General features: G+C 47.5%; 3 protein-coding genes and 1 long non-coding RNA gene across 9 annotated transcripts in view; 1 reads left to right on the forward strand and 3 right to left on the reverse strand.

Annotated features, from left to right (window-relative positions):
• Positions 1–91: 91 nt before the first annotated feature.
• Positions 92–11,974, forward strand: WDR73 (WD repeat domain 73). The gene is made up of 8 exons (XM_015142922.3): positions 92–142; positions 740–807; positions 1,673–1,761; positions 6,480–6,568; positions 7,140–7,204; positions 8,737–8,901; positions 9,249–9,614; positions 11,355–11,974. Exons 1-8 carry the CDS (start codon positions 102–104, stop codon positions 11,588–11,590), a joined length of 1,119 nt encoding a protein of 372 aa, XP_014998408.3. The 5' UTR covers positions 92–101; the 3' UTR covers positions 11,591–11,974.
• Positions 95–4,136, reverse strand: LOC144330071 (uncharacterized). The gene is made up of 2 exons (XR_013395933.1): positions 4,069–4,136; positions 95–3,084 (listed from the first exon to the last, which is right to left on the reverse strand). It is a non-coding gene; the product is annotated as an uncharacterized LOC144330071 (long non-coding RNA).
• LOC696312 (putative SCAN domain-containing protein SCAND2P) lies at positions 7,615–26,750 on the reverse strand. 5 transcript variants are annotated; one of them, XR_013395922.1, is made up of 7 exons: positions 26,188–26,750; positions 25,055–25,576; positions 23,207–23,532; positions 20,299–20,387; positions 19,231–19,311; positions 16,232–16,339; positions 7,615–8,437 (listed from the first exon to the last, which is right to left on the reverse strand). XR_013395922.1 is itself a non-coding variant. In XM_028851276.2 (3 exons), exons 2-3 carry the CDS (start codon positions 25,451–25,453, stop codon positions 23,278–23,280), a joined length of 654 nt encoding a protein of 217 aa, XP_028707109.2. In that variant the 5' UTR covers positions 25,454–25,576; positions 26,188–26,750; the 3' UTR covers positions 22,986–23,277. The 5 variants fall into 5 exon arrangements, 1 of the variants encoding a protein (XP_028707109.2); XR_013395921.1 differs by lacking the exon at positions 7,615–8,437 and adding an exon at positions 13,239–15,592 and having other exon boundaries at positions 26,356–26,750; XR_013395920.1 differs by lacking the exon at positions 7,615–8,437 and adding an exon at positions 13,239–15,592.
• The window catches only part of ZSCAN2 (zinc finger and SCAN domain containing 2), a 36,952-nt gene continuing 35,832 nt past the window's right edge, over positions 25,963–27,082 (reverse strand). For both annotated transcript variants that reach the window (XR_013395917.1, XR_013395915.1), the window contains one exon: positions 25,963–26,157. The gene's annotated coding sequence lies outside the window, so the exon portion shown is untranslated. The remainder of the gene's footprint in view (positions 26,158–27,082) is intronic.

The following is a 27,082-nucleotide window of genomic DNA, read 5'->3' on the forward strand; positions in this document are numbered from 1 at the left end:
TTGACCCCGCCCTTAACGGGAGGCCCTGCCCACATGTCGCGAGAGCCGCGCGGCCCCGAAGGCTCTGAGGCGGAAGTGAGACACCGGAAGCGGCCGTTGCCATGGATCCTGAAGATGACTGGCTGGTGGAATCCTTGCGCTTGTAAATCATGCGGGGTTGGGAGACGGGAGCTGGGCCCGAATCTGGCCTGGCGGGCGGATGGGTGCAGGTGGAGGCACGTTGCAGATCCTGGTGCACAGTGGGCCAGCTGTGGCCTCGGGGCTCGCGGCGGCGGAGGACTCCGCCTGGGCCTAGGCCCCCATCTTTAGGAAATGGCTCTTTCCTGCGTGCGCGTGTTGTGAGATTACTAGTGAGAGCCTGGCTTGTGAAGAAGCAGTGCCCAGTTAGTTTGCGCCATCCTCTGAGTTCAGCTCAGAACACAAATGACCTAATTGATTCTCATGTCAACCTTGGGAGTTCAGTTCTGAGTTCAGCTCAGAACACAGATGACCTCATTGATTCCTCATGTCAACCTTGGGAAATCTGGGTACCCTGGGAGGTCCACACATGAGGACAGAGGCTCAGGGACATCAACAGACTGGCCTGGTCCCAGAAACAGGGAGTAAAATGCGAAGCAAACTCGGTCCCACGTCTTCCTGACTCCAGAGCTTGGGCCACTGAACCATGCGGCTGCCATCTTGGAGTTATCTGAGCTGTGAAGTGCTGTGCATCGTGTGATTTTATGTCCCTTTTGTGCAGGTACCAGGATTTCTATGCATTCGACCTCTCAGGAGCCACTCGAGTCCTTGAATGGATTGATGACAAAGGTGGTATACCTTCTTGGCCCTGAAGGAGAGGGAATTTCACTCCTGAGCTGGGTTTCAGGAGCTAAGCCTAGAGGGACCCAACCCACTCTTCTGGGCACCTGAGAGTCACTTGTAGCAATTTGATGCCCCATCAGCACTAATATTCCTTTTATTAAGATCTTTGACCGGGAGCAGTGGTTCACGCCTGTAATCCCAGCATTTTGGGAGGCCGAGGTGGGCAGATCACCTGAGGTCAGGAGATCGAGACCAGTCTGGCCAACATGGTGAAACTCCGTCTCTACTAAAAATACAAAAATTAGCTGGGCGAGGCTGCACCATCAGCCTCTCCTGGGGAGGCTGAGGCAGGAGAATCACTTGAACCCAGGAGGTGGAGGTTGCAGTGAGCCAAGATCATGACACTGCATTCCAGTGTGGCTTACAGTGAGACTGTCTAAAAAAAAAAAAAAAAAACTTCAGGCTGGGCACTTCGGGAGGCTGAGGCAGCGGGCAGACTGCTTGATTCCAGGAGTTTGAGACCAACCTGAGCAAGGAAACCCTGTCTCTACAAAAATTACAAAAATTAGCCGAGCATGGTGGCCCACGCCTATAATTTCAGCTACTCCGAAGGCTGTGATGGGAGGATCACTTGAGCCTGGGAGGTTGAGGCTGCAGTGAGCTGTGATCAGACCACTGCACTCCAGCCTGGCTGACCCGGCGAGACCTTGTCTGAAAAAAAAAGAAAACCAGATACTCAATTCCTCCATACAAGGCTGCACACTGAAGGAATTTATCCTTACTTTGGGGGATTGGGTGGAGTTTATAGACCTATCCATGGTCTGCAATCTTTCTAACAATTTGTCACAGCTACCTCTGCTTCTTTTTCCAGGAGTCTTTGTTGCTGGCTATGAAAGCCTGAAAAAGAATGAAATTCTTCATCTGAAATTACCACTCAGACTTTCTGTAAAGGAAAACAAGGTAACTTGAAATATAAATGCTGAGTATGTCGACATTTATTTATTTATTAAATATTTGTGGTGCTCCTGTTATCTACCATGTATTGTCCTGGATACTGGAAAGACAGCAAGCGCTAGGCCTGCCCTTTTAGTCTAATAGAGGGAGGCAGATATGCACAGAGATCAATGCTGTAGAATGTCTCGTGGTTTACAGAGGGCTATCAGAGGAAGAGGTGGGTTATACTTTATCAGAAATAGATTTAGGGAGTGATTAAGGATATAGAGGGCAGTTGAAATGCTCAGAGTGGTTCAAGTCACCTAGTGAATGTGTGGTATGTAAGGAGTGAGGAGAATATAGTGAGGACAGAAACTCAGGGAACACATTTAAAGGATGAGTACAGGAAGATGAACCCCCAAAGAATACTAAGAAAGAATAGCCTCTGAGGTAGGGGAATCTCAGGAAAGGTCAATGTTTCTGAAGCCAAGAGAAGAGAACTTCTCAAGAAGAAAAGAGTTAGTAGCTGTCTAGAATTCCAATAAAATCATTCAGATGAGGAATTGAAGGCCAGGCACAGTGGCTCACGCCTGTAATCCCAGCACTTTGGGAGGCCGAAGTTGGGCGGATCACAAGGTCAGGAGTTCGGGACCACCCTGACCAACATGGTGAAACCCCATCTCTACTAAAAATACAAAAATTAGCCAGGTGTGGTGGCCTGCGCCTGTAATCACAGCTACTCAGGAGGCTGAGGCAGGAGAATCGCTTGAACCTGGGAGGTGGAGGTTGTAGTGAGCTGAGATCGTGCCATTGCACTCCAGCCTGGGCAGCAGAGCAAGACTCTATCTCAAAAACAAAACAAAACAAAAATCATTCAGATGAGGAATTGAAGAGTTCATTCATAAGACTGGCAATTGGGAAGCTCTTGGTGACCTCTGCTACAGGATTTTTGCTGGTGGTGGTTAGGCCCAAAGACTAAAAATGAAGAGGAAGCAGAGTCAGGAAATGTAGGGAGGGAAGAAGCTAAAGCAGCAACTAGTTGGAAACACAGATCTGAGGGAAGGTTTCCTAAACACAGAGGCTTGAGCAGAGTTACAAGTTGTGGGAAAGTAACCCTCGAAGAGGGAGAGGGTGAAAATGAGGGAATATCACAGGGAACATGCTCCTGCTTCCAGGAATAGAAGATGAGGATAGATCAGGAGTCCAGGGGATGCTATTAGTCATCAGAGGACAAGGGAGGAGTGAGGCATACAGGCAGATGACCTTGTAGGGCCACGTAGGGGCAGGAATTGGAGTGTTTGCTCCTGAATTCCTTTTTGTGTGAGACAAGGGCTTGCTCTGTCACCCAGGCTGGAGTGCAGTGGTGCGATCCTGGCTCACTACAGCCTCAACCTCCCATGCTCAAGTGATCCTCCCGCCTCAGCCTCCCGAGTAGCTGGGACTACAGGCATGCACCACCATGCTTGGCGAATTGTTAATTTTTTTTGTAGAGATGAGGTCTCGCAATGTTGGCCAGGCTGGTCTCGAACACCTGGCTTCAAGTGATCCACCTGCCTCGGCCTCCCAAAGTGCTGGGATTACTGGCATGAGCCATCACTCCTGGCCCCACATTTCTTTTTTTTTTTTTTTTTTTGAGACAGGATCTCACTCTGTCACCTAGGCTGTAGTGCAGTGGCGTGATCTCAGCTCACTGCAACGTCTGCCTCCTGGGCTCAAGCCATCCTCCCACTTCAGGATCCCAAGTAGTTGGGACCACAGGCATGTGCCACCACACCAGGTTAGCTTTTGTATTTTTTGGTAGAGACAGAATCTTGCCAGGTTACCCAGGCTGGTCTCGAACTCCTGAGCTCAAGCAATCCTCCTGCCTCCCAAAGTGCTGGGATTGCAGGTGTGAACCACTGCACCTGGCCTTTTTTGTTTTGTTTTGTTTTTAAATTATTTAATGAAATAAGAAACAATCCGAGCGTGGTGGCTCATGCCTGTAATCCCAGCACTTTGGGAGCAGGAGACTGAGGTGGGCAGATCACTTGAGGCCAGAAGTTCAAGACCAGCCTGGCCAACATGGTGAAACGCCATCTCTATTAAAAATAAAAAAAATTCGGCCAGGCACATGGCTCACGCCTGTAATCCCAACAGTTTGGGAGGCTGAGGCGGGCGGATCATGAGGTCAGGAGTTTGAGACCAGCCTGGCCAATGTGGTGAAACCCCATCTCTACTAATAATACAAAAATTAGCTGGGTGTGGTAGCATGCCTGTAGTCCCAGCTACGCGGGAGGCTGAGGCAGAAGAATCGCTTGAACCCGGGAGGTGGAGGTTGCAGTGAGCCAAGATCACACCACTGCATCCAGCCTGGGTGACAGAGCAAGACTCTGTCTCAAAAAAAAAAAAAGAAAAAAAAAAATTAGCTGGGTGTGGTGGTATATGCCTTTAATCCCAGCTACTCAAGGGTGGCTGAGGCACCAGAGAATCCCTTAAACCCAGGAGGCAGAGGTTGCAGTAACCTGAGATGGCGTCACTGCACTCCAGCCTAGGTAACAGAGTGACACTCTGTCTCACAAAAATAAGTAAATAAATTTATCTTAGGGCATCACCATGGTATGAAGTTGGGTCGAATTGTTTAGAATAGAAGAGGCCGAGAGGCTAGACAAGGACATAGAAAAACACTGCTTAGCCTGGGAGAGGCTAGATCCCATGCAGATGTGGCCCAGTTTTTATCATAGCCTGAGGACCACCCTACCAGGGCCATTAGGAGTGCTGGCTAAAATGCATATTCCTAGCATACTTCCCAAACATACTGAATTAGAATCTCAAGAGAGAAAGCTCAGGAAAAATGCCAAGTTTGTAGATTGACATGGTGGCTCACGCCTATAATCCCAGCACTTTTTGAAGCTGAGGCGGCAGACTGCTTGATACCAGGAGTTCAAGTCCAGCCTGGACAACATGGCAAGTCTGTCTCTTCACAAAATTTAAAAAGTTAAAAAAGACCAGGCATGGTGGGTCATGCCTGTAATCTCAGCACTTTGGGAGGCTGAGGCAGGCGGATCACCTAAGGTTGGGAGCTCAAGACCAGCCTGGGCAACTTGGCGAAAACCCATCTCTACTAAAAATACAAAAATTAAATGGGTGTGGTGGTGCACACCTGTAGTCCCAGCTACTCAGGAGGCTGAGGCAGGAGAATAGCTTAAACTGGGGAGACGGAGGTTGCAGTGAGCTGAGATCACGCCACTGCCCTCCAGCCTGGGGTACAGAGTGACACTCTCTGTCTCAAAAAAAAGGTTTAAAAAAAAAAAAAGCCAAATTTGTACTCATAAAACCCAGAGGCTACAGAAGCTATCATCTTCCCCATCTCCAGTCAGGCTCACTTCTCACAGCGAGGCTCAGTCTGGGTGAACCCCTGACTCAAGCCTGACTGGAGATGGGGAAGATGATAGCTTCTGTAGCCTCTGGGTTTTATGAGTACAAATTTGGCTTTTTTTTTTTTTTAAACTTTTTTTTGAGACAGAGAGTGTCACTCTGTACCCCAGGCTGGAGGGCAGTGGCGTGATCTCAGCTCACTGCAACCTCCGTCTCCCCAGTTTAAGCTATTCTCCTGCCTCAGCCTCCTGAGTAGCTGGGACTACAGGTGTGCACCACCACACCCATTTAATTTTTGTATTTTTAGTAGAGATGGGTTTTCGCCAAGTTGCCCAGGCTGGTCTTGAGCTCCCAACCTTAGGTGATCCGCCTGCCTCAGCCTCCCAAAGTGCTGAGATTACAGGCATGACCCACCATGCCTGGTCTTTTTTAACTTTTTAAATTTTGTGAAGAGACAGACTTGCCATGTTGTCCAGGCTGGACTTGAACTCCTGGTATCAAGCAGTCTGCCGCCTCAGCTTCAAAAAGTGCTGGGATTATAGGCGTGAGCCACCATGTCAATCTACAAACTTGGCATTTTTCCTGAGGTATTAAGTTGTGAATTTGAACCAAAGTCTCTCTAGCCCAAGTCCATACTGTTGGCCACTAGCCTCTACTATCTCCATGTAAGGAACGAGAAGCAAGGGAAAAGGAGGTGGCCTGCTCACCACCAGGTTTGCCTTGTTTCTTCTATGGCCACCTCCTTTTCCCTTGCCTCTCGTTCCTTACATGGAGATAGTAGAGGCTAGTGGCCAACAGTATGGACTTGGGCTAGAGAGACTTTGGTTCAAATTCACAACTTAATACCTGCATGACCTTAGAAAAGTGGCTGAAGCTCCTTGTGCCTTAATTGTGTCATTTGTACAATAGGGATAATTATAGTACCTGTATCATAGGAGGTTGTAAGAATTAAATGTGATAAAGCCCTAAACACTGCGCCTGACACAGTGAACACTGATAAGTTGTCATTGTTAATTTTTATTGTTAGAGGAATCCACCTGGTTTCCAGCAGGAGAATGGAGGGAGAAATGGGGATGTGTCCACTGCTTTCTTTGATGAAGCTGTTAAGCTTCTCTGGCTTCTCTAGGAAGGCCTGGAGTATAATGCTTGTGCTGTAGTAAAAGGGGCTAGTGAAAGGCTAGAAGGGTTTTGGATGTGCAAAGGAAAAAGGAAGCTGTATGTGTAGGCAGCTGAGACCAACATTGCCAAATACCAGCACACCAACGCCCTGTCACCAGCTGAGTGGCTTCCATGGCCTCCTGCCAGGCTGGGACCTGACTCCTCACTTAAGAGTTCCTCTGAAATGTTCATTTGAAGAACTGGCTCTGATTGGCTACTCCTTTGTATTGTAGGGCTTATTCCCAGAAAGAGATTTCAAAGTGCGCCATGGAGGATTTTCAGACAGGTCTATCTTTGATCTAAAGCACGTGCCACATACCAGGTATGGTCAATTCTGTGATCCAGACCATCCACGCAGGATGGGATGCCTGAGGGGTATTCTGCCTCCTCGTCTCCATTCCCACCCCCTCAGCACACGGGCACATGTGAGTACACAAGTGCGTGCACACAGATACGCCCAGATTTAGAATACAAAGAAACCACTGCTGTGGCTTCATAGCCCCCCAGAACCCTTTGACTATTTTAAGAAATAGGTCTACCGGAGTTGCTCCAGGGAATAGAAACGGGACAGAAGGATGCTCTTCTGTTGCTCTTGGGTGATAATTGCTTAGTTGGGAGAGGCTAAGAGTCTCTGGGTCAGGTTGTGTTTGGCCCCATACTGGTGTCCTCTCTAGGTTACCATCATGACACATGGAAGCTTAGGCTCAGTCTCCCTAAAGTGGACTGAGCCTGCCTCTTATCTGTGAAGTGAGGGTGGTTGGCCTTGATGATCTTGCAGTAAGATTTCCTGATACGGGAAGTGGAGTCCCAAGCTAAGTGGGCTGGAGAGGGGAAGGGACCTGTGTGGATAAGCTCCCCATGGTCTGGACTGATTTTCTGTTTATTCTGAATAGATTGCTGGTGACTAGTGGCCATCCAGGTTGTTATCTGCAGGTGTGGCAAGTTGCAGAGGACAGTGGTGAGTGAATTTGACTTGATGGGGTTTGGGGTTCTAGGAAAGTGTGACTCATACACTCCTGTCCCCTAATCTGAGCCAGTTAAGAAGTAGACCCAGGCTAGGGACAGTCTCATGCCTGTAATCCTAGCACTTTGGGAAGCTGAGCTGGGTGGATCACTTGAGTTCAGGAGTTCAAGACCACCCTGTACAACATGGTGAAACCCATTTCTATTACAAATAAAAAAAATTAGTCGGGCGTGGTGGTGGGCACCTGTAATCCCAGCTACTGGGGAGGCTGAGGCAGGAGATTCGCTTGAACCCGGGAGGTGGAGATTGCAGTGAGCCGAGATCATGCCACTGCACTCCAGCCTGGGCAACAAGAGCAAAACTCTGTCTCCAAAAAAAAAAAAAGAAGTAGACTCAGAGCCAGGTGCAGTATCTACTTTAATGCAGACAAGGTGAATTAGCAACCACGACATGACATCCAAGCCCCAAATGGAGCTTCCTGTAACCTGCTCCTGGAATTGAGTTCATCCAGAGAACTACTGTCCCTAGGCAGGGGCAGTGGCAAGGGCAGAGCTAAGGCTGCTCAAGTGAGCTCACCTCTTTGGCAGCATTAAGCATATATTAAGAGAAGCCTCAGATGTAGAATACAGAGAGGAGAACCTGCCTGTTAACCTAGCGGGTGGAGACAACCAAATAAAAACTAAAACTTGGCTGGGTGCGGTGACTCATGCCTGTAATCCCAGCACTTTGGGAGGCCGAGGTAGGTGGGTCGCCTGACCAGGAGTTTGAGCCCAGCCTGAGCAACGTGGCGAAACCCCATCTCTACTAAAAATACAAAAAAATTAGCTGGGCATGAGGGTACACATCTATAATTCCAGCTACTCGGGAGGCTGAGGCAGGAGAATTGCTTGAACCTGAGAGGTGGAGGCTGCAGTAAGCTGAGATTGTGCCACTGGACTCCAGCCTGGGCAACAGAGTGAGACTCTGTCTCAAAAAAACAAAAGAACCAAAACAAAACTTGACTCAAAGCCAAGGATGTTCCATTCAGTGTAAAAAAGATGTGGACTTTCTTGTCCACCTTACAAGACAATGACATCTGTAACGTGACCTGTACTTGCTAGGCTTTAGCAAGTCACTCGAGGTCATGGAACACGTTTTTGAAGAAATAACATCAGTTCATGAATTCTGTACCTGTGACTTGTCGCTGAAGGTGTGACATCAGCAGCGTGTTCATTCCTTTTCTTCTACCTGTTCTCCACAAAAATATAAAAAGCCAGAATTGCTTTTTGGGTTTTCAGATGGCATTATCTTCTATTTGCAAAAAACAGTTTATAAGACAAATAATAAAGAAATTGAAATGTTTCTGATGGTTTCAAAAATGTAAACATGAGTCAGAGTGGTTATGTCTCAACATCATCTCTTGCCAACCGGCAGCTCCTTTTCTTTCTTGACCTTCTAAATGTACAGGGGATGACAGCTGGCTGGCCTGTCATGTTTCAAACCTTCATTAAAGTTCTGGATTTTAGCCTCTTTTCGTTTTCCCCTAGATGTCATTAAAGCTGTCAGCACCATTGGTGTGCATGAGAAAGAGGAGAGTCTCTGGCCTAGGGTGGCTGTCTTCACCTCAATGGCACCTAGAGTCCTCCATGGGGTGAGACTCCGCAGTCTGCAGGTCGTTGATCTGGAATCCCGGAAGACCACGTACACCTCAGGTATTGTGGTACTTTGCCCCTTGCTGGCTGCTCCAGCCGGCATCACCCCCCAGCCCAACTCAGCCACTATGGAAACTGAGTTCAACCCTGTGTGCCAGGTGTTGGGGATACAAGGTGAATAAGAGGTGAGCCCTGGCCTCAAAAGGCTCCCATGCTGGGGCAGGATTAGGCAGTCCCAGGGACCAGCACCCAACCAGCCGAGCAGACAATGGCAAGATGAGTGGGAAGGGAGATGTGATTTATTCTGCCTGGCACTGGTGGAAAGGGACCTGTGACCAGCCAGCCCTGCCAGATTGCCAGATCCATCTGCCTTCAGCTGCTTGTCTCCTTTGCTCTTGGTCTTCCAGATGTCAGTGACAGTGAGGAGCTGAGTAGCCTGCAGGTCCTAGATGCAGACACCTTTGCCTTCTGCTGTGCTTCGGGCCGGCTGGGGCTTGTTGACACCCGCCAGAAGTGGGCACCGTTGGAGAATCGCAGCCCTGGCCCTGGGTCTGGTGGAGAGAGATGGTGTGCCGAAGTTGGGAGCAGGGGCCAGGGCCCTGGGCCCAGCATTGCCAGCCTTGGCTCAGATGGGCATCTTTGTCTTCTTGACCCCCGGGATCTCTGCCATCCTGTGAGCTCAGTCCAGTGCCCAGTATCCATACCTAGCCCTGACCCAGAGCTGCTACGAGTGACTTGGGCCCCAAGCCTGAAGAATTGCTTGGCCATCTCAGGTACTACCGAGCAGGATTTTGTCTGTTATCTGATCTCTTTCTTTCAGGGGACTGTTGCGTGCTCAGGAAGGAGCCTCCAGCAACATGATAAACCTGACTCCAGAAGTTAAAGTTGCTCACAGAGAAATTCGAACTCTCCAGGTTCTTCAGTGGCAGGCCTTTTCCCCCACTGGCTACTAAACTTCCACACACTGGCAGCAGGCCTTTCCTAGCCTAGCAGGAATTCAGGTCTTAGGTTGGTGGAGGGGCCTGCAGACAGTAAGACACTGAGACAGACATAGGGCTGGGTCAGAAAGAAGAGGGGACAGTGGCTAACATGGTGAAACCCTGTCTCTACTAAAAATACAAAAAATTAGCTGGGCACGGTGGCGGGCGCCTGTAGTCCCAGCTACTCGGGAGGCTGAGGCAGGAGAATGGTGTGAACCCGGGAGGCGGAGCTTGCAGTGAGCTGAGATTGCGCCACGGCACTCCAGCCTGGGCGACAGAGAGAGACTCCGTCCCAAAAAGAAAAAAAAAAAAAGAGAAGCAGGGACAGGACCTCAAGGGTACTTCTCAGCCTACTTACCTTTTGAAATGTAGCAAGCTGGCCAGGCGCGGTGGCTCACGCCTATAATCCCAGCACTTTGGGAGGTCGAGGCAGGTGGATCACAAGGTCAGGAGATCGAGACCATCCTGGCCAACATGGTGAAACCCTGTCTCTACTAAAATAAAAAAAATTAGCCAGGTGTGATGGTGCACACCTGTAGTCCCAGCTACTCGGGAGCCTGAGGCAGGGGAATCACTTGAACCCGGGAGTCGGAGGTTGCAGTCAGCTGACATCACGCCACTTTGCTCCAGACTGGCGACAGAGCAACACTCTGCCTCAAAAAAAAAAAAAAAAAGTAGTAAGCCAGTTAGGTCAGCAGGCTCCTGGGTCTGGTCTGGTGGCATCTAGTTGCTTGGGTACTTAATGTGGGTATCTAAAAGCCAACAGGAAGGATCTGTTGAGACAGGTGGGGGTTGAAAAAAATCATTGAGAGCAAGAAAGGATGATTAGAAATGCCAGGATCCAGAAAGAATAGAAAAGCCAAGCTCAGGTAGAGGGGCTGGCTCTTCAGTAACAGGAAGATGGCAGGATGGGATGAGTGTGCATGCAGCTAGATTGTGCAGGGACGTGAGGGTATTTCTCTCCAAAGGCTTCTGTTTCCCTCACTGAGTAGGAGACAAGGCCATCTGCTGAGAGGGACCCAGAGGTAGGGGATTGGAATCTGGGGCAACTTGCAAAGGTTTGAAGAAGTCTCTTAAGCCTCAGTTTCCTGGGGAAAATAACAGTATCTGTGTCACACAGTTCTGAGGATTAAAAGAGGTAATACTTGTCCAGAATTAGCCTTCAAGCCTCACGCGTAACAGGTGCACAACGATGCCCATGGTTACATGCCCCAGGGAGTCATCAGCTGCCAACACTGAGGGCAGATGCTACTTGCCCATGGTTAGCCTTTAAGTGCCTTGATTCCTCATCCAATAGCCTGTTTTGGTACCACAGAGCAAATTATTAAAAGTATTTTAGGGGCTGGGTGCAGTGGCTCATGCCTGTAATCCTAGCACCTTGGGAGGCTGAGATGGGAGGATTGTTTGAGGCCAGGAGTTCAAGACCAGCCTGGTCAACGTGGTGAAACCCCATCTCTATTAAAAAAAGAAAGAAAATTATTTTAAAATAAAATTAGGGATTCATTGTCAAGCCTCTCTTTTCTATATTCTCAGGTTTTGATGGTACAGTCCAGGTCTATGATGCCACATCTTGGAATGGAACGCAGAGCCAAGTAGAACCTCTCTTCACTCACAGAGGTCACGTCTTCCTAGATGGAAGCGGGACGGACCCTGCTCCTTTGGTCACCACCCACACCTGGCACCCCTGCAGACCAAGGACTTTGTTATCAGCAACAAATGATGCCTCTTTGCATGTGTGGGATTGGGTGGACCTTTGTGCCCCCTGCTGACACCAGCATCTTTCCATCCAGGCCTCTAGGAAAGGGGAGGAGCTGCTGTAGTAGCAAGGCTACTGATGTAGGACTCAAGTGACTGCCAGTCCCTGTTACCAGCTGTGTGGCCTTGGGCAAGTACACCAGCGTCACTTAGCCTCAGGTTCCTTATCTGTAAAATGAGGATAGTAAGAACTACCTCGTAGTGATATTGTGAAGGTTAGAAGAAATGCATGGTGTAACTACTTAGTAGCTACTGTTACATCTAGGAGTGTAAAATGGCAGTGTTTTGTCCCTGTCTTCACACTAGCATAGGAAGAATCGAAAGAGCTAACAAACATGCTTTGTGAATTTTTTTAAAGAAAAAAATGTAGAGGGGCCAATAAACATAAAAAAATCCCAGCCCTAGTAGCAATTAAGGAAATAGCAAAACAAGATTTCTGCTCATCTTGAGTGGTTCTCATGGGTACACAGGTGCACTTTCCCACACTTGTCCCCCCAAGTGACTAGGTTCAAGGGACATTTGCTTTTGGTGGCCCCACAAACATTTCCTTTTGAGGGCCCATAGTGAATATTAAAGTGTGCTGGACATGGTGGCTCATACCTGTAATCCCAGCACTTTTGGAGGCTGAGGTGGGCAGATTGCTTGAGCTGGGGAGTAGACCAGCCTGGGCAACATAGCAAGATCCTGTCCCTTAAAAAAAAAAAAATTGGCTGGGCATGGTGGCTCATGCCTGTAATCCCAGCAATGTAGGCAGCCAAGAAAGGTGGATTACTCGAGTCCAAGAGTTCGAGACCAGACTGAGTAACATGGTGAAACCCTGTCTCTACTAAAAATAGAAAAATTAGCTGGGTGTGGTGGTGTGAGCCTGTAGTCCCAGCTACTCAAGAGGCTGAGGTGGGAGGATTGCCTGAGCCTGGCAGGTGGAGTTTTCAGTGAGCTGTGACCATGCCACTGTATTCCAGCCTGGGCAACAGAGTGAGACCCTGTCACATACACACACACACAATAGGTGATAAGGTTAAATAAGTTGTTCACTCTGTCAGCATCTATTAAGCCCTTCCCATGTGCAACACTAACTACATGCTAGAAATACATAAATGAGAGGCTTCCTAAGGTGGCTGAATTATTATTATTATTATTATTATTATTATTATTTTTTGTAGAAATGGAGTCTTGCTCTGTCGCCCAGGCTTGCGTGCAGTGGCGTGATCTCGGCTCACTGCAACCTCCACCTCCTGGGTTCAAGCAATTCTCCTGCCTTAGCCTCCCAAATAGCTGGGACTACAGGTGCATGCTGCCACACCCAGCTAATTTCTTTTGTATTTTAGTAGAGACAGGGTTTCACCGTGTTGCCCAGGCTGGTCTCAAACTCTTGAGCTCAGGCAATCCACCCACCTTGGCCTCCCAAAGTGCTAGGATAACAGGTGTGAGCCACCGTGCCCGGCCAAAGGTAATTCTTAAAGAAAAAAAGAATGTCATGCCACAGCCCATCAGTGACTTTTGACAGATATTTGAGTAAGCTCTTTTCCAAAAACACGACTCATGACTTAATCAGATTATTTCATGAATCTAATTGGTATACTCATAGTATGTGTAAATTGTGCTTTGTTTTGCAATTCTAGAAAGTTGTGGGAAAAAAGTTTAAACACACGAAAAGAACCATTTTCAGAGGTAGAAACTGTATTCCATTTATTTCTAAATCCCATTTGTTCTGTACATGAGTCCTTCCAGGGTCTCTGTTCGGCTCTTAGAGAGAGGCTCAAATCCACAGGAACCCGTTGGCCTACACGTAGACTCTTCCCCAGGATCTGGAGACCCCAGCCCTGAGGACACCTGAGCATAGACAGGAACTAGTGCGCTTGAAGAAGGTGATAGAGAGGTAAGCTCTCCAACTAGGACACTTCTTAATGCCACGGTTCCTAGTTACTGCTCTGGACATATACAGAAAAGGCTTTTTGTACTTCATTATTCTGGCTCACAACCTTCTAGACCCAGTCTCACATTTTTAGGATACAGTATGAGCTGTAAGGCTCTACTGCAAGCGCTGTTGCGCATTTAAAGCAATCCTGCCACACAAATTCTACTTAGACTGAATTGTAAAATTGCTGGTTTTGTAGACCAAAACAGCAATCTTGTAAGGTTCAATCCAATACATTGAGAGGAGGAGTAAGTTATGGTTAAAAAGCCAACCTCTAGTGTTGGAACTATTATTCTCCTTTCCCTTCCTCCAAAGGATTAAGTATATAGAATGCTTTCCTCTCAATTGATGCCAAGTCAATCCTAAGAAAAGGCATTTGGGGAAATGTAGACATGTTCTGAGCCCCAGTCCTCTCAGAGAACAATAGACCTTTATGATTTCCTTTAGTTAATAAACCCATGTCTAGCTGCCAGGTGCTTAGAATAGCCCACAGCTGACCCAACCATCATTAACATCATCAGTGCAGTAGTGCAGAGCCGCCTCTGTCCTTGAGGGAGGGTCTCGGAGACAAGAATCTCACCCCATTGCCAAACTGAAAGTTAAGGCACAGAATCACAGTGAAGACTCACTGAGATGGTGACATAATCAAATTCAGAAGTAGTCTCTGAAGACTCTGGAAACTGACTTGTCTCAACAGCACAAATAAGAAAACCCTGACTGCTATTTCATAAGCCAGGTGAGTGTTTAGTGAGAGAGAGAAAAGTCTGTCAGACTGAAATCTTAATTTTCTCTTTATCTCATGTGAGTGATGTGGTAGAGAATCAAGGGCAAGACAAACCCTTTCTTGGGATAGATTTCCTACTGTTTTCAGCCTCAATGCTTTAAAAACATTTCTTCTACATTTAGGGAACATTTAGAGTCTCCCATGTGGGTTCTCTGATGTGCACTAAAATGTGAACTATTGTTGAATCACCTCCCACATTCACTACATTCATAGGGGCTTTTTTCTTTTCTTTTCTTTCTTGAGATGGAGTCTTGCTCTGTCACCAGGTTGGGATGCAGTGGTACGATCTCGGCTCACTGTAACCTACGACTTCCTGGTTCAAGCAATTCTCCTGCCTCAGCCTCCCAAGTAGCTGTAATTACAGGCACACACCACCATGTCCGGCTAATTTTTGTATTTTTGGTAGAGACGGGGTTTCACCATGTTGGTCAGAATGGTGTTAATCTCCTGACCTTGCAGTTCACCCACCTTGGCCTCCCGAAGTGCTGGGATTACAGGTGGGAGCCACCGCGCCCAGCCAGGGGTTTTCTCCTGTGTGAATTTGCTGCTGTATAATGAGACTTGAGCTCTGATTAAAGCTTTTCCCACATTCCCCGCATTTACAGGGTCTCCAGTGTGAATTCATAGGTGGGTAATGAGGTTTGAGTGGTCACTGAAACCTTTCCCACATTCCAGATAGGGTTTCTCTCCTGTGTGGATCCTTTGATGGCTGGTGGGGGTGGAGCTCTTTCTGAACTTTTTTGCACACTCTGGGCACTGGAAGGGTTTCTCACCAGTGTGCATTCGCCAGTGTACACTGAGGTGTGAGCTACTGATGAAACTTTTTCCACACTCACTACACTTACGAGGTTTCTCTTCTGTATGGATTCTCTGGTGTGTAATGAGGCTTGAGCTCTGGGTAAAGCTCTTCCAGCACTCTCCACATTTGTAGGGCTTCTTCCCAATGTGGATTCTCTAGTGTGCTGTAAGGTTAGAATGATCACTGAAGCCTTTCCCACATTCAAAGTACCCAGATTTATCAGATCCCTTAAATTCCAACAAAATGACAGCCCCACCAGGGAGGGGAAGGTCATCTTAAGGATGAGAAATTCATCCCTCTAATAATCTAAGGTTGACTCTAGTTTTAATTTGGGGTTTTCCATGTTTATTTTTTCTATTAACCAGGCTAAGTGATAATTAATTGTAGTTAAAATTCAGGTCAAGCATGGTGGTTCATGTCTGTAATCCCAGTACTTTGGGAGGCTGCGGTGGGAGGATGGCTTGAGTCCAGGAGGAGTTCGAGATCAGCCTGGGCAACATGGTGAGCCCCTGTCTCTAAAAAACAGAAAAGAAAAAGAAAAAGATTTTTATTAAAAAAACCTAAATAAATTCAAATAGAAATTTAAAGATAGATCAGGCACAGTGGCTCAGACCTGTAATCCCAGCACTTTGTGGGGGCCAAGGCGGGTGGATCACCTGAGGTTAGTAGTGCAAGACCAGCCTGGCCAACATGGTGAAACCCTGTCTCTACTAAAAATACAAAAATTAGACAGGCATGGTGGTGGCGCGCCTATAATCCCCGCTACTCGGGAGGGTGAGGCAGGAGAATTGCTTGAACCTGGGAGGTAAAGGCTGCAGTGAACCAAGATTGTGCCACTGCACTCCAGCCTGGGACTCCGTCTCAAAAAAAAAAAAGAAACAGAAATTTAAAGATAAAATCATAAACACTCACAATTCAGTTATACCTTTTTTCAAGGTAACTAAAGTTCAAACTTAGGGGAACAGGCTTTCCTGGGTGCCACCTGCTTCTCTGTTCTTTTCCCTACTCCTGTGCTTTCCACACCACAGAATAGTAAACTGGGAGCACTGAGCACCTGGTTCCCCTCTCAGCCCTTGCCCAGTGCTGGCTTGTCCGAGTTTAGAATCCCAGGGCTGACTTTGTTGGTGGAATGCTAGCTCCTACTCATTTCCCACCTGCGCTGGATGTTTTCTGAATCTCCTTGAAGTCCTGGAGAACTTCATTCCAAAGCTCTTCACTTTTCTGCAGCCTTGTGACCCCATCTGGCTGGGGAACTGGAAGTCCTGTTCAAGGAAAAGCAGGAGGGGACATCATCATAATTATAATGATAATAATGAAAACTAACATTTGCCGAGTGCTAATACTGTGTCAGGATCCTCATAATAGCCCAAGGAGGTAGAAACCATCATATGTCCACTGTCCAGATGAGAAAATGGAGGCTAAGGGTGTTTAACGAGGTTGCCCAAGAACAACAAGCCTTTTAAATGGCAGACTGTTGTATATAATCTATGCAGTGTTCACATCTATGGAACACTTTATTTTAAATTATTTTAATAATAACATTATTATTTTTCAACTGAGTCTGGGTCTCACTCTGTTGCCCAGGCTGGAATGCAGTGGCATGATCACAGCTCACTGCAGCCTCCAACTCCCGGGCTCAAGTGATTCTCCTGCCCCAGCCTCCCGAGCAGCTGGGACTACAGGCATGCGCCACCATGCCTGGCTTATAGGGCACTTTAGATGGAAACAAATGACTGGAACTTTTAACTCCTACCTTTCTCTCCTCTGTTCCTGTAATGTTGTTACTAAAGGCAGGAAGGGAGACTCCTTGGCTATAGGCAGAGCAAGAGCCTCAAAGTGGTCTTTGTGAGCCACCCTGGACTACTGGTTCAGTAGAGGGTTGAGTCAAGCAATATTTGAGGACAGGATAGAAACAGTATTCCCTTAAAGTTGCCACCAATTTTTCCCCAAATGAGGCCATTCCAGACCTAAATTAGTCATAGCAGAGCCAGGACAATAATCACATCTGATTCTGAGCCTGAATGCTTCCCACAGGACTGCACTGCTCCCACTGCTCTGAGGTCCACTGTGGGGGAGAGTTGCCACTGGGATTCTACCTCAAGGCCTGGGGACCAAGGCTCCAAGATTCTTCTTGAGACTCCACTACTTCATTACCATCCCACCACATTTTCTAGTGCTATGCCCTGGTTCCCTTTGGAATCCTCTCAATCCTGAAGACAGCCTCCTACCACCTCTAAGGCAGCAAAGGTGTTACCAAGTGCCACTCATCAGGGCATCCATCTCATCATAGAAGGCACTGGTGCCTGGTGTGTAGGTGCTCCTGGCTTTGCAGTAGTTGGTCAGGAGGTTTTTGAACCGATAGCAACATTGCTCCAGGGTTCACATGAAGCCATGCTCTTGTAGCTGCTCAGCCATAATCTGGTACACCTGGTGGTTTCAATGGCTGATGCGGAGTTTTTCATGGATCCAGGCCTCTGAGAATTCCCAGAAAAACCTTGGTTTCCTTGTATTCCCAGTGCACTTTTGCCACCTTCTCATCCTCCAGGACCTGCCACTCCAGCTAGCTCCAGGTCTTGGCTTTCTCCAGATTAGCACCTGGCCAGACTTGACTCTCACCCCAGCCACTGAGCAGTCTTTCACATTCTCCTTTTCTCCAGAATGTGAAGATCTAGACTCTGCGGGTTTTCCTCCTACTCCATGTGGGAGTTCACTTTGGGCCTATGGATTGGAAAATCTGTTTGCAGGCACACAAAAGGGAGATGTGATGGGTTTCTCCAGAATGTGAAGATCTAGACTCTGTGGGTTTTCCTCCTACTCCATGTGGGAGTTCATTTTGGGCCTATGGATTGGAAAATCTGTTTGCAGGCACACAAAAGGGAGATGTAATGGTTTGGTAAATCTAATTCCAACCATTTTATGTGCCAGGGAGAAGAGAGAGTAATTTTTTTTTTTTTTGAGATAGAGTCTCGCTGTGACACCCAAGCTGGGGTGCAATGCACAATCTCGGCTCACTGCAACCTCCGTCTCCTGGATTCAAGCGATTCTCCAGCCTCAGCCTCTCGAGTAGCTGGGATTACAGGTACGCGATGTCATGCCTGGCTAATTTTTGTATTTTTAGTAGAGACAGGGTTTCACCATGTTGGCCAGGCTGGTCTTGAACTCCTGATCTTAGGTGATCCGCCTGCCTCAGCCTCCCAAAGTGCTGGGATTACAGGCATGAACCACCGGCCCAGCTGATAGTAATTTTTTTTTTAAAGTCTGAGGGGGTTCTTGGGAAAGCTCAGTGAAAAGAACAATTAGAAAAAAAATTCAGGCCCAAATGCACAACTATGTATCTGTGTTCACCTATCTTAAATAAAATTCAGACACATACCTAAACTGACCATCTCCCTAAAATGAGCTTTCCTTTCTGGGTCAAGAAACTCATCCTTGGTGAAACTGACTATGGTATTGGCTTTCTTTTGAATAAGATTTGAGGAAAAAATAGATTTGAAACATTCAACCCAGGGGGAAAGGGTGGGAGCAAGGGGGTGAGGGATAAAAGACTACACACTGGGTACAGACTGAGGGATAAAAGACTGCACATTGGGGCCCTGCGGTGGCTCAGGCCTGTAATCCCCGCACTTTGAGAGGCTGAGGCAGGCAGATCAGGAGTTCAAGACCAGCCTGGCCAACATGGTGAAACCCCATCTCTACTAAAAAAAAATACAAAAATTAGCTGGGCGTGGTGGCACATCTCTGTAATCCCAGCTACTCGGGAGGCTGAAGCAGGAGAATCACTTGAACCCGGGAGGCAGACATTGCAGTGAGCCAAGATTGTACCACTCCACTCCAGCCTGGGTGATGGAGTGAGACTCAGTCTCAAACAAAAAGAAAAAAAAAAAGACTACACATTGGGTACAGACTTGATGGATAAAAAAGACTACCCTTGGGTGATGGGTACACCAAAATCTCAGAAGTCACCATTGAACTTTTCCACGTACCCAAACATCACTTGTTCCCCAAAAACTACTGAAATAAAAGTTTAAAAAAAATAAATAAGAACAGACATAGGGGAAAAGAAAAAAAAATTCAACCTGAAAAAGGTCTGGAGTACAGAAACTCGATAGCTAACTTTGACTATGGAAAAAAAAAAAAAAAAAGGCATTCTTACCCAGCGTGACCTCATTTTCAGAATTCTGCCGAGTTATTTCTAGGTGGTTCTTCTGTCCAGATTCTGGATCCCTCCATGCTCCTAGGAGATATATACAGCCGAATCACCAGGTGTGGCTAACTCCTGAGGAAACATAACACTCCCTCTCAAACACATGGCCTCGGAACAAAATGCCTCTCTAATGCCTCAATCAGGGCAAGTGACAAAACAGAAGAAACGAAACAGTGATTATTTTAGCTCTTAAATGCAATAAAGGGGGCAGGAGGAGAGAGAGAAAAGAAACAAGCTGACATTTATTAAACACCTATACACTGAGCCAGAAGCTTCTCAGACTTGCCCAGAGTTACAGAGCGAGTCCAGGGTGTGCCTGGGAATTCAACTCGAGGCTGTTGGACTCTGAAGCTTTTGGTTTTTGTTTTTTTTCCTCCACTACACAATACTGCATGCCATGTGAGCAATATCCCGACACAGAATGAAGTAACGAGTATCTTTAAGGCAAACAAGCACATCACTAGAATCTGATGATTTCAGGGTCAAAGAAAAGAATAATTTTAATGTAATCCCTCATTACCACAGCCGTGGCACTGGCCTCATATGGGTAAGGAGATTTGGGCAAACTTTTGCAGGCTGATGAAATTTTGGAGCCTAAATTTTAAATTTCTGGGCCTCCCTGCTGGGTAAAATTCTTTCGGAATTTCTGAGCGGCTTTAGTTGGTTGCAGGAGCCCCACTCTGGTAGTAAAAGGTGACCTGAAGGGGGTTGGGGGCTAGGGGAGGGAGAGCATTACAAGAAATACCTAATGTAGACGATGGGTTGATGGGTGCAGCAAACCACCATGACACGTATATACCTACGTAACAAACCTGCACGTTCTGCACATGTACCCCAAAACTTAAAAGTATAATTAAAAATATAGAGAAAAATTTAAAAATATATAATCCGTAAAGACAAATGACTTAATAGTTTTCCCAAAAGGAGAAAACTGAGCTGTGCCTCAAGAGTTATATTTCTATTTAAAAAAAAAAGAGAGAGAAAAGGTGACCTGTATAAGAGAAATGGCTGACTCACCTGGGAGTTGCTCACTATCTCCTCACCACCCTGCTCTTCTCTGCAGGAATTCTCAGAGCCAGAAGATCAATGGTAACAACACACTTCAGCTGGGGGAAGAAAAAGGAGGCATTAGAGTACATGGCTCTCGGCTCCTATTGGGGACTAGCCCAACTGGGTTCAGACACAGAACAGCCTTTCCTCCTCCTCTTAGTATCTGCTTTGTCCTATCAAAGGAAGGTTGGTGAAAAACCAAAATGAAACATTTCTAAGATGGAAGTTTTAGGTCTTCCTCTCCATATCCATCTAGGTACTGACTGTCAGGGTTTTATGATTTTGTTTTTCAGGTTTTTTGTTTTTTGTGTTTTTTTTTTGAGACAGGGCCTCCCTTTGTCACCCAGGCTGGAGTGCAGTGGCACGATCTTGGCCTCAACCTCCTAGGCTCAGGTGATCCTCCCACTTCAGCCTTCCTGAGTAGCTGGGACTACAGGTGCCTGCCACCATGCCCAGCTAATTTTTTTTTTTTTTTTTTTTTGTATTTTCAGAGCAGACAGAGTTTCACCATATTGCCCAGGTTCATCTCGAACTCCTGGGCTCAAGCAATCCATCCACCTCGGCTTCCAAAGTACTGGAATTACAAGCACGAGCCACCACAACTGGCCTTGTTTTTCAGTTTTGATAAACACCTGAGTCATCTAAATTGGTTTGGGGACACTGAACTGTTTTAAGGATTACTGCACCTTAGTTTAACCCTACCCTTTGCCCTTCCCACCAACCAGACCTAAAATCTGTCTCCAACTGTAACCTACTGGGGCCAGTAATCTCTGACTCACATAAGGAAATGTGCCACAGGCTCCCCTATGTTGTTTTACAAAACATGCCAACCGAGGTCCTTCTTCACTTTGGAGGTGCCCATTTAGGATCTCAGAGATTCATGCAGTCAGCCTGAGCTCCACATACCAATCTTCCAAGTAGAAGGGAGCTGTACCTTCTACCCCACTTTCTGCACTCAGAGAGTACTTCTATGCCCTCCCCACAGAAGGGTACTTCCTTCCTCCCCACGCTGCTACTACTTCTTTTTTTTTTAATCTGATTTTGGACTTTTTTTTTCTTCTAAGCTAAACATCTTTCAGTACAGGTAAGAAGGCTGGCATCACATCTGGGAAATGCCTTAACAGATATCTGAGGAGTTACTGCACATTAAGTTGGTAACAACACACTTCGGTTTCAATGTGTACATAATCTCCCCTTGATGCTCTTAAGTAGAGACGAGGTTCTTGTCTGTAGATCAAATAAATCACAGTATTAGGAAAAAACATAACAGCAAATTTGGAAGTATAATCAATTTAAGGAGAAGCAAAGGAAAAGACTTAGTAATGGGGCATTATTGTCTACACCTAGAGGATACATTATCTGAAAGCTTAAGAAAGCCCTTATCTTAGGAACCTGAAGCTGAGGATAATCTCAAGTTCACTTAGTGCCAGTCACTTTAGTTTTTAAAAAAATTTAACTTAAACCCCAGCCTAGGCAACATGGCGAAACCCAATCTCTACTAAAAATACAAAAATTAGCCAGGCATGGTGGTGTGTGCCTACAGTCCCAGCTAGTTGTGAGGCTGAGGTGGGAGGATTGCTTGAACCTGGGAGGCAGGGGCTGTAGTGAGCCAAGAATGCACCACTGCACTCCAGCCTGGGTAACAGAGCAAGACTCTGAAAAAAAAAAAAAAAAAAAAAAAAAAAAAATTACCTCTTCTTATTGTGTCTTTTTCCTTGTAAGACATTAACTAAAAGTTATTGGTAGTAAATGGTGACCGTTTTACAATTGGGTTTCATTACTGACAAAGTCAAAACAAGCAGTAGGCCGAGCGCGGTGGCTCAAGCCTGTAATCCCAGCACTTTGAGGCCGAGACGGGCGGATCACGAGGTCAGGAGATCCAGGCCATCCTGGCTAACACGGTGAAACCCCTGTCTCTACTGAAAAAAAAATACAAAAAAGTAGCCGGGCGAGGTGGCGGGCGCCTGTAGTCCCAGCTACTCGGGAGGCTGAGGCAGGAGAATGGCGTAAACCGGGGAGGCGGAGCTTGCAGTGAGCTGAGATCCCGCCACTGCACTCCAGCCTGGGCGACAGAGCAAGGCTCTGTCTCAAAAAAAAAAAAAAAACAAGCAGTAATCTTTAAGAGTTCAAATTAGTGTAAGATAGAAAGGACTACAAAACAATCTGATTTTTCAGGTGTAATTAAAGTGCTCCTTATTTTAAGTAAAATAAAATTAATAATCAGTCACTGGCAACAATCATTATTAAGAGGTCTTTTAGGGCAAAATTTAATAGTACAAAGAGGTTTACAAAAATAGATCGATGTTATTTTGAGGAATACTGTAATTTTTTTCTCAATTCAGTTTTGATAAATTATACCTAATCATAGAAAAATGATCCCAATTCGAACTTGATATAAAAAAAAAGGAGAGATGAAATTAACTCAGCTAGGTAACAGATCTGGCAAAATATAAGAATGAAAAAAATTGTACGCAGGGCACTTATTTCATATCCAGAGGTAAAAACATTTTCAATTAGTAGCCTATCTTCTTCCTGTAAGCAATCACAGATCCTAAGTTGATCATGCAGTACAAAGCCACAGCAGTCAAAACCTTCTGTTTGATGCAACACACAAAGTTGTTTGTTTCCTTATTAAAATGCGAACTGGTTGTCTATTTTTCTTTATCCCATTTATTCGTATTCACAAATTAACAAATAGCGTCAACAATTATTGTAGGTGAAGTGGGATATTGCTGGATCAAAGGCTCTATAAGACGTCTTTACTGACTGAATCTGAAGGTTTATTGAGTTCAACACTCACACCTTTTTCACCTGTTAGATATTTTACTTTAGCTCGTGCTTTCTCATGTGCATCAAAATACCAGTTATTGCGTACCTTGTTGTACTTCATGAGGGTTGCGACGGTCAGACCAGAAAAACAGCAGTCTATCAAAGTTGGGTTCAATGTCAGCAAACTAGGCTTTGCCTCCGTGACCGAGGACACCCTCGCTGCCCTGGCACACTAACTTGTACTTCTTCCAGTCCTGAGGCTGGTGCTCCTTGCAGCAGTAGGAAGGGCGGCTGTAGAGCAGCAGGTTCTCCATCTTCCCCCACAGCTCGCAGTACTGCCAGTCTCACTCGGCTCGCGGGCCCGCAGCTGTCATTGGCCATGGCGAAGGCAGCTGAGCAGAAGAGGTGGCGGCCCGACGGCCTCGTCCGAGGCTGGGGAGCGGGGAGAGAGATAAGGGCCGTTACTGCGCCATGTACCTGCTACCCTTGGCTCAGGGAGGCCGGCACCCAGCGCTCTCGGCCCAGCCGCTTCCGAGTCCTAGGCTCCCGCGCAGCGCCGGCGGCCGCCTCAGCGCCTCATCGCCACCGTGGGTTGAGAGAACGCGGCCTGTGCGGCGAACCGCAACCTGGACTTGGGCGCGCGGGCCTGGGGTGCGCAAGACCGGTCCCCTCGGCCGCCTCAGCGTCCCAGGCGGTCCGGCCCAGGCTGTGGAGGAGTGCAGGGCAAGCAAGCGCAGCTCGCTCCACGCATTCTGCACGTACACACCATGGCCCCGCTGCGATCAGGGAGTGTGGCGCACGTGGGCCAACACTGCTACTTTCTTACCACCCTTGTGGACAGGCTGGAGTTCTACTTTGGGGCTGTGCTTCAACTGTTCCTCTGGTTCTGGCTGTGAACTTCTTCACTATTGCCTGAAACAGGCAGTTCTGTCTGTGCTTGCTTCGGACGGATGTTTAGAGAACTCAGTACTGATCCTGAGGGCTCCTTCTCCTTTGAGAGCACATCCTGTCCCTCCTCAAGGGGTGGAAGTGGTCAAAATTCTGTAGGGACTAAAACTTAAACATCCCAAACATAAAAAAGCAGAGGAAAGGCTGGGCGTAGTGGCTCATGCCTGTAATCCCAACACTTTGGGAGGCCAAGGCGGGTGGATCACAAGGTCAGGAGTTTGAGGCCAGCCTAGCCAATATGGTGAAACCCTGTCTCTACAAAAATACAAAAATTAGCTGGGAGTGGTGGTGGGCGCCTGTAGTCCCAACTACTTGGGAGGCTGTGGCAGGAGAATGGTGTGAACCCAGGAGGTGGAGGTTGCAGTGACCCGAGATCACACCACTGCACTCCAGCCTGGGTGACAGAGTGAGACTCCATCTCCAAAAAAAAAAAAAAAAAAGCAGAGGAAAAAGCCACTCTTATGCAAAAGCCTGCAACAGCAGTAAAGAGGGTAGACATGTGGAAGGCTTTATGGAGATAAAGCCATGGACCACCGCATCCTGGCCACCCAGCTCTCTGGGGACTGCTCCTACCTGCCTTGCCAACCCCTAGGCAAAAAAACATAGGATAATTCAGGTGTTTTGCAATAGGCTCAATAATGTCGATAAAGGCCACTGAAGCCGCTTGCCTCTAGCTGGCTGCTGCAGAATGAGAGCTGTTCTCCAAAAAGAGACCCCTGTCATAAGTGCTCCTCCCTGATCAGAGTGAGGCTCATGCCATTTTAAGCAATTTTCTTATTTAATGGCAGGGACGGACACTCAGAGCAGCCAGTGTTGTGCATTCTCTGAAGAGTCAGCCTCAACTTGGAAGGAAAGTTGCAGCTACCATGACCACGAAATAAGTAAATTCCAGTTTAACACAAATAGTGAAGTACTACACATCGCCCACACTGCTAGCAACCCAAGGCAGCTCTGCCTCTCACATACCTCTATTTTAACTGCTCAGAACTATGTTTTTATATTTCACCTCCAGCCTCTGTCTTCCAGGTTCTTTCTGCAAGTCTTTCACCAGGGCCACTGCCTCCTCTCCACTCTCTGGATGCTGCTGTGGGACCCAGATCTGGATCTCCTGGGGAAGGACAGTCAGGAACTGTTCTAGGACCAGCAACTCCAGGATCTGCTCTTTTGTACACTTCTCTAGCCTTAGCCACTGACAACAGAGCTTCCGGAGCTGGAGGAGGGCCTCTCGGGGTCCTGATGCTTCTTGGTAATGGAAATGCCAAAAGCTCTGGCAGGATGTCTCCGGTCCAGAGTAATTCCCTTGAAGGGAAATTTCCTGCTCCCAGTGGGAATCTTCTTCCAGTTTAACTGTTTGGAGATCTTGTACTGAAGGAGTCTGGATTTGTTGGTCCACAGCTACAGCCATTGTTCAGGTCAGAGAAGAGCCTTGCAACTGCACTCTGAAGCTCAAACATCTTCTATCACCTCACTGGGAAACCATCTCAGAACTCCCACTTGGAAGCCACTAAATGGAACTTCTCTTGAAATTCTAGAGTCAAGAGACATACATTACAAAGTGAACTCTAGGAAAAATCTCAAGTGTTAGCCCAGCAGGCTTGAGGTGAAGAAGAGAGCCTTCCTGTCCCCGCCCTGCTGCATGCCCTGGTGCCTGTGGAGTCACTGGTGGGGTGGCAGTTCCCCAAGTTTGATAAGAGGAGTCAAGGGCTAGTGATCTGGTTGAAAAGTAGAGGAGCTTGAAGCTGTGTTTGCATAGCAATTAATTTAAAGCTGAGAAAACGCCAATTATCCACTGACGAATGTGAGTGGGCTGACGGAGATTATATATGCGACAATAAACTGCCCACCCTCCCAAGCCAGTGGTCTTCAGAACTACAGGGTGTTGCATAGCAAATGTCTAGTACCAGTCAGACTCACACAGGTAGTCGCACCTTGAAGAACAGCTTCGGGGTGGAGCCGTCTCTAAATGTCAGAGATTCAAATACTCCAACCGCTCAACTACCCTCGCCTCCGGCTGGATTCTCAGCCTTGGGCGCACCGTTCAGGATTTCTCAGCGCTGGCATCCTAATTCTAGCCCAGACAGGGACATTTACCCTGGTTAAGGTTGCAAGCTTTAAGAGAAAGGATAAAAATAGACTCACGGGATGGTAGAGTTGGAGAGTTAAGAGATACTCTGGCTTGAACTCCCTTAAGAGCTGAGGCAATCATGGCTTAGAGACCTCAAGGGACTTGTTCAAGGTCACGTAGCTGGTTTAAGGCAGGAAAATGAACAGTGGCTCAATCCTTCGACTGCAGACTGGGTGACTTACACTGGAAGGTTACTCTGCTCCGCGGGCGACTTTCTCTGCAATCTTTACGGGGCAAACGCGGGCCCCGCGGCCAGGGGCGCCTCGGCGGCTACGGGCCAGCGTCGTCCCTCCAGGCTCAGCGGGCAGCGGGAATAGGGCGCCACCAGCACAAGGGGCGTATCCTGCCTTCGGGTCAGATTGCGGGGACTCGGGGCCAGGGCTGGAGGCCGCCGGACCCTGGCTCGAGGCCCAGGCCCGAGGTGAGAGCTACTCCCGCCCGCCGAGGCCCTAAGAATACGGACGATTCGGCCCCCGTGACATGATCTCCGCGGGGACGCAACGTTCCCACACGACACTAGAAGCCCGAGTCCGGGCCCTAAACACGGCTAGTGGGATAACCACTGAGCAGCGGAAGCGGAAAGACTCCGTGTTCTCCGGAACTACATTTCTCAGAGGCCGCCGCCCGAAGACAAACAGCAACATTAACCAATAAAATGTGAGGATACCTCAGGCGCCTATTCGTTTCAGACGAATCATTAATGACAGGTGGGACTTTTCTACAAGCCGGATAAGTGGGGCGGAGTCGCGAACCGCAGCCACAACTCGAGCACCTGGGGGGGTTCTGGGTCCTGCCTTCCAGGGGAAGTGGAGACCTCTCGCCCTGCGCGGCCCTGGTGGTAATGAGCGAGAGGGCTCTTTACAAAGTTTTTTGTTTTGTTTTGTTTTTTATTTTTTGAGACGGAGTCTT

The sequence above is a fragment of the Macaca mulatta genome, chromosome 7 (assembly GCF_049350105.2).
Source record: "Macaca mulatta isolate MMU2019108-1 chromosome 7, T2T-MMU8v2.0, whole genome shotgun sequence".
Taxonomy (NCBI): Eukaryota; Metazoa; Chordata; class Mammalia; order Primates; family Cercopithecidae; genus Macaca; species Macaca mulatta.

Bases quoted from the DNA above. Each gene is read 5' to 3' on its own strand.
- LOC696312 (XM_028851276.2), bottom strand. From the start codon at position 25,453: ATGGCTGTAGCTGTGGACCAACAAATCCAGACTCCTTCAGTACAAGAT. The intron at 23,533-25,054 runs GTGAAATATAAA...CCCGCTCCCCAG, and splicing joins CTGGAAGACAGAGGCTGGAG to CCTCGGACGAGGCCGTCGGG.
- WDR73 (XM_015142922.3), top strand. From the start codon at position 102: ATGGATCCTGAAGATGACTGGCTGGTGGAATCCTTGCGCTT. The intron at 6,569-7,139 runs GTATGGTCAATT...TATTCTGAATAG, and splicing joins AAGCACGTGCCACATACCAG to ATTGCTGGTGACTAGTGGCC. The intron at 7,205-8,736 runs GTGAGTGAATTT...GTTTTCCCCTAG, and splicing joins GCAAGTTGCAGAGGACAGTG to ATGTCATTAAAGCTGTCAGC.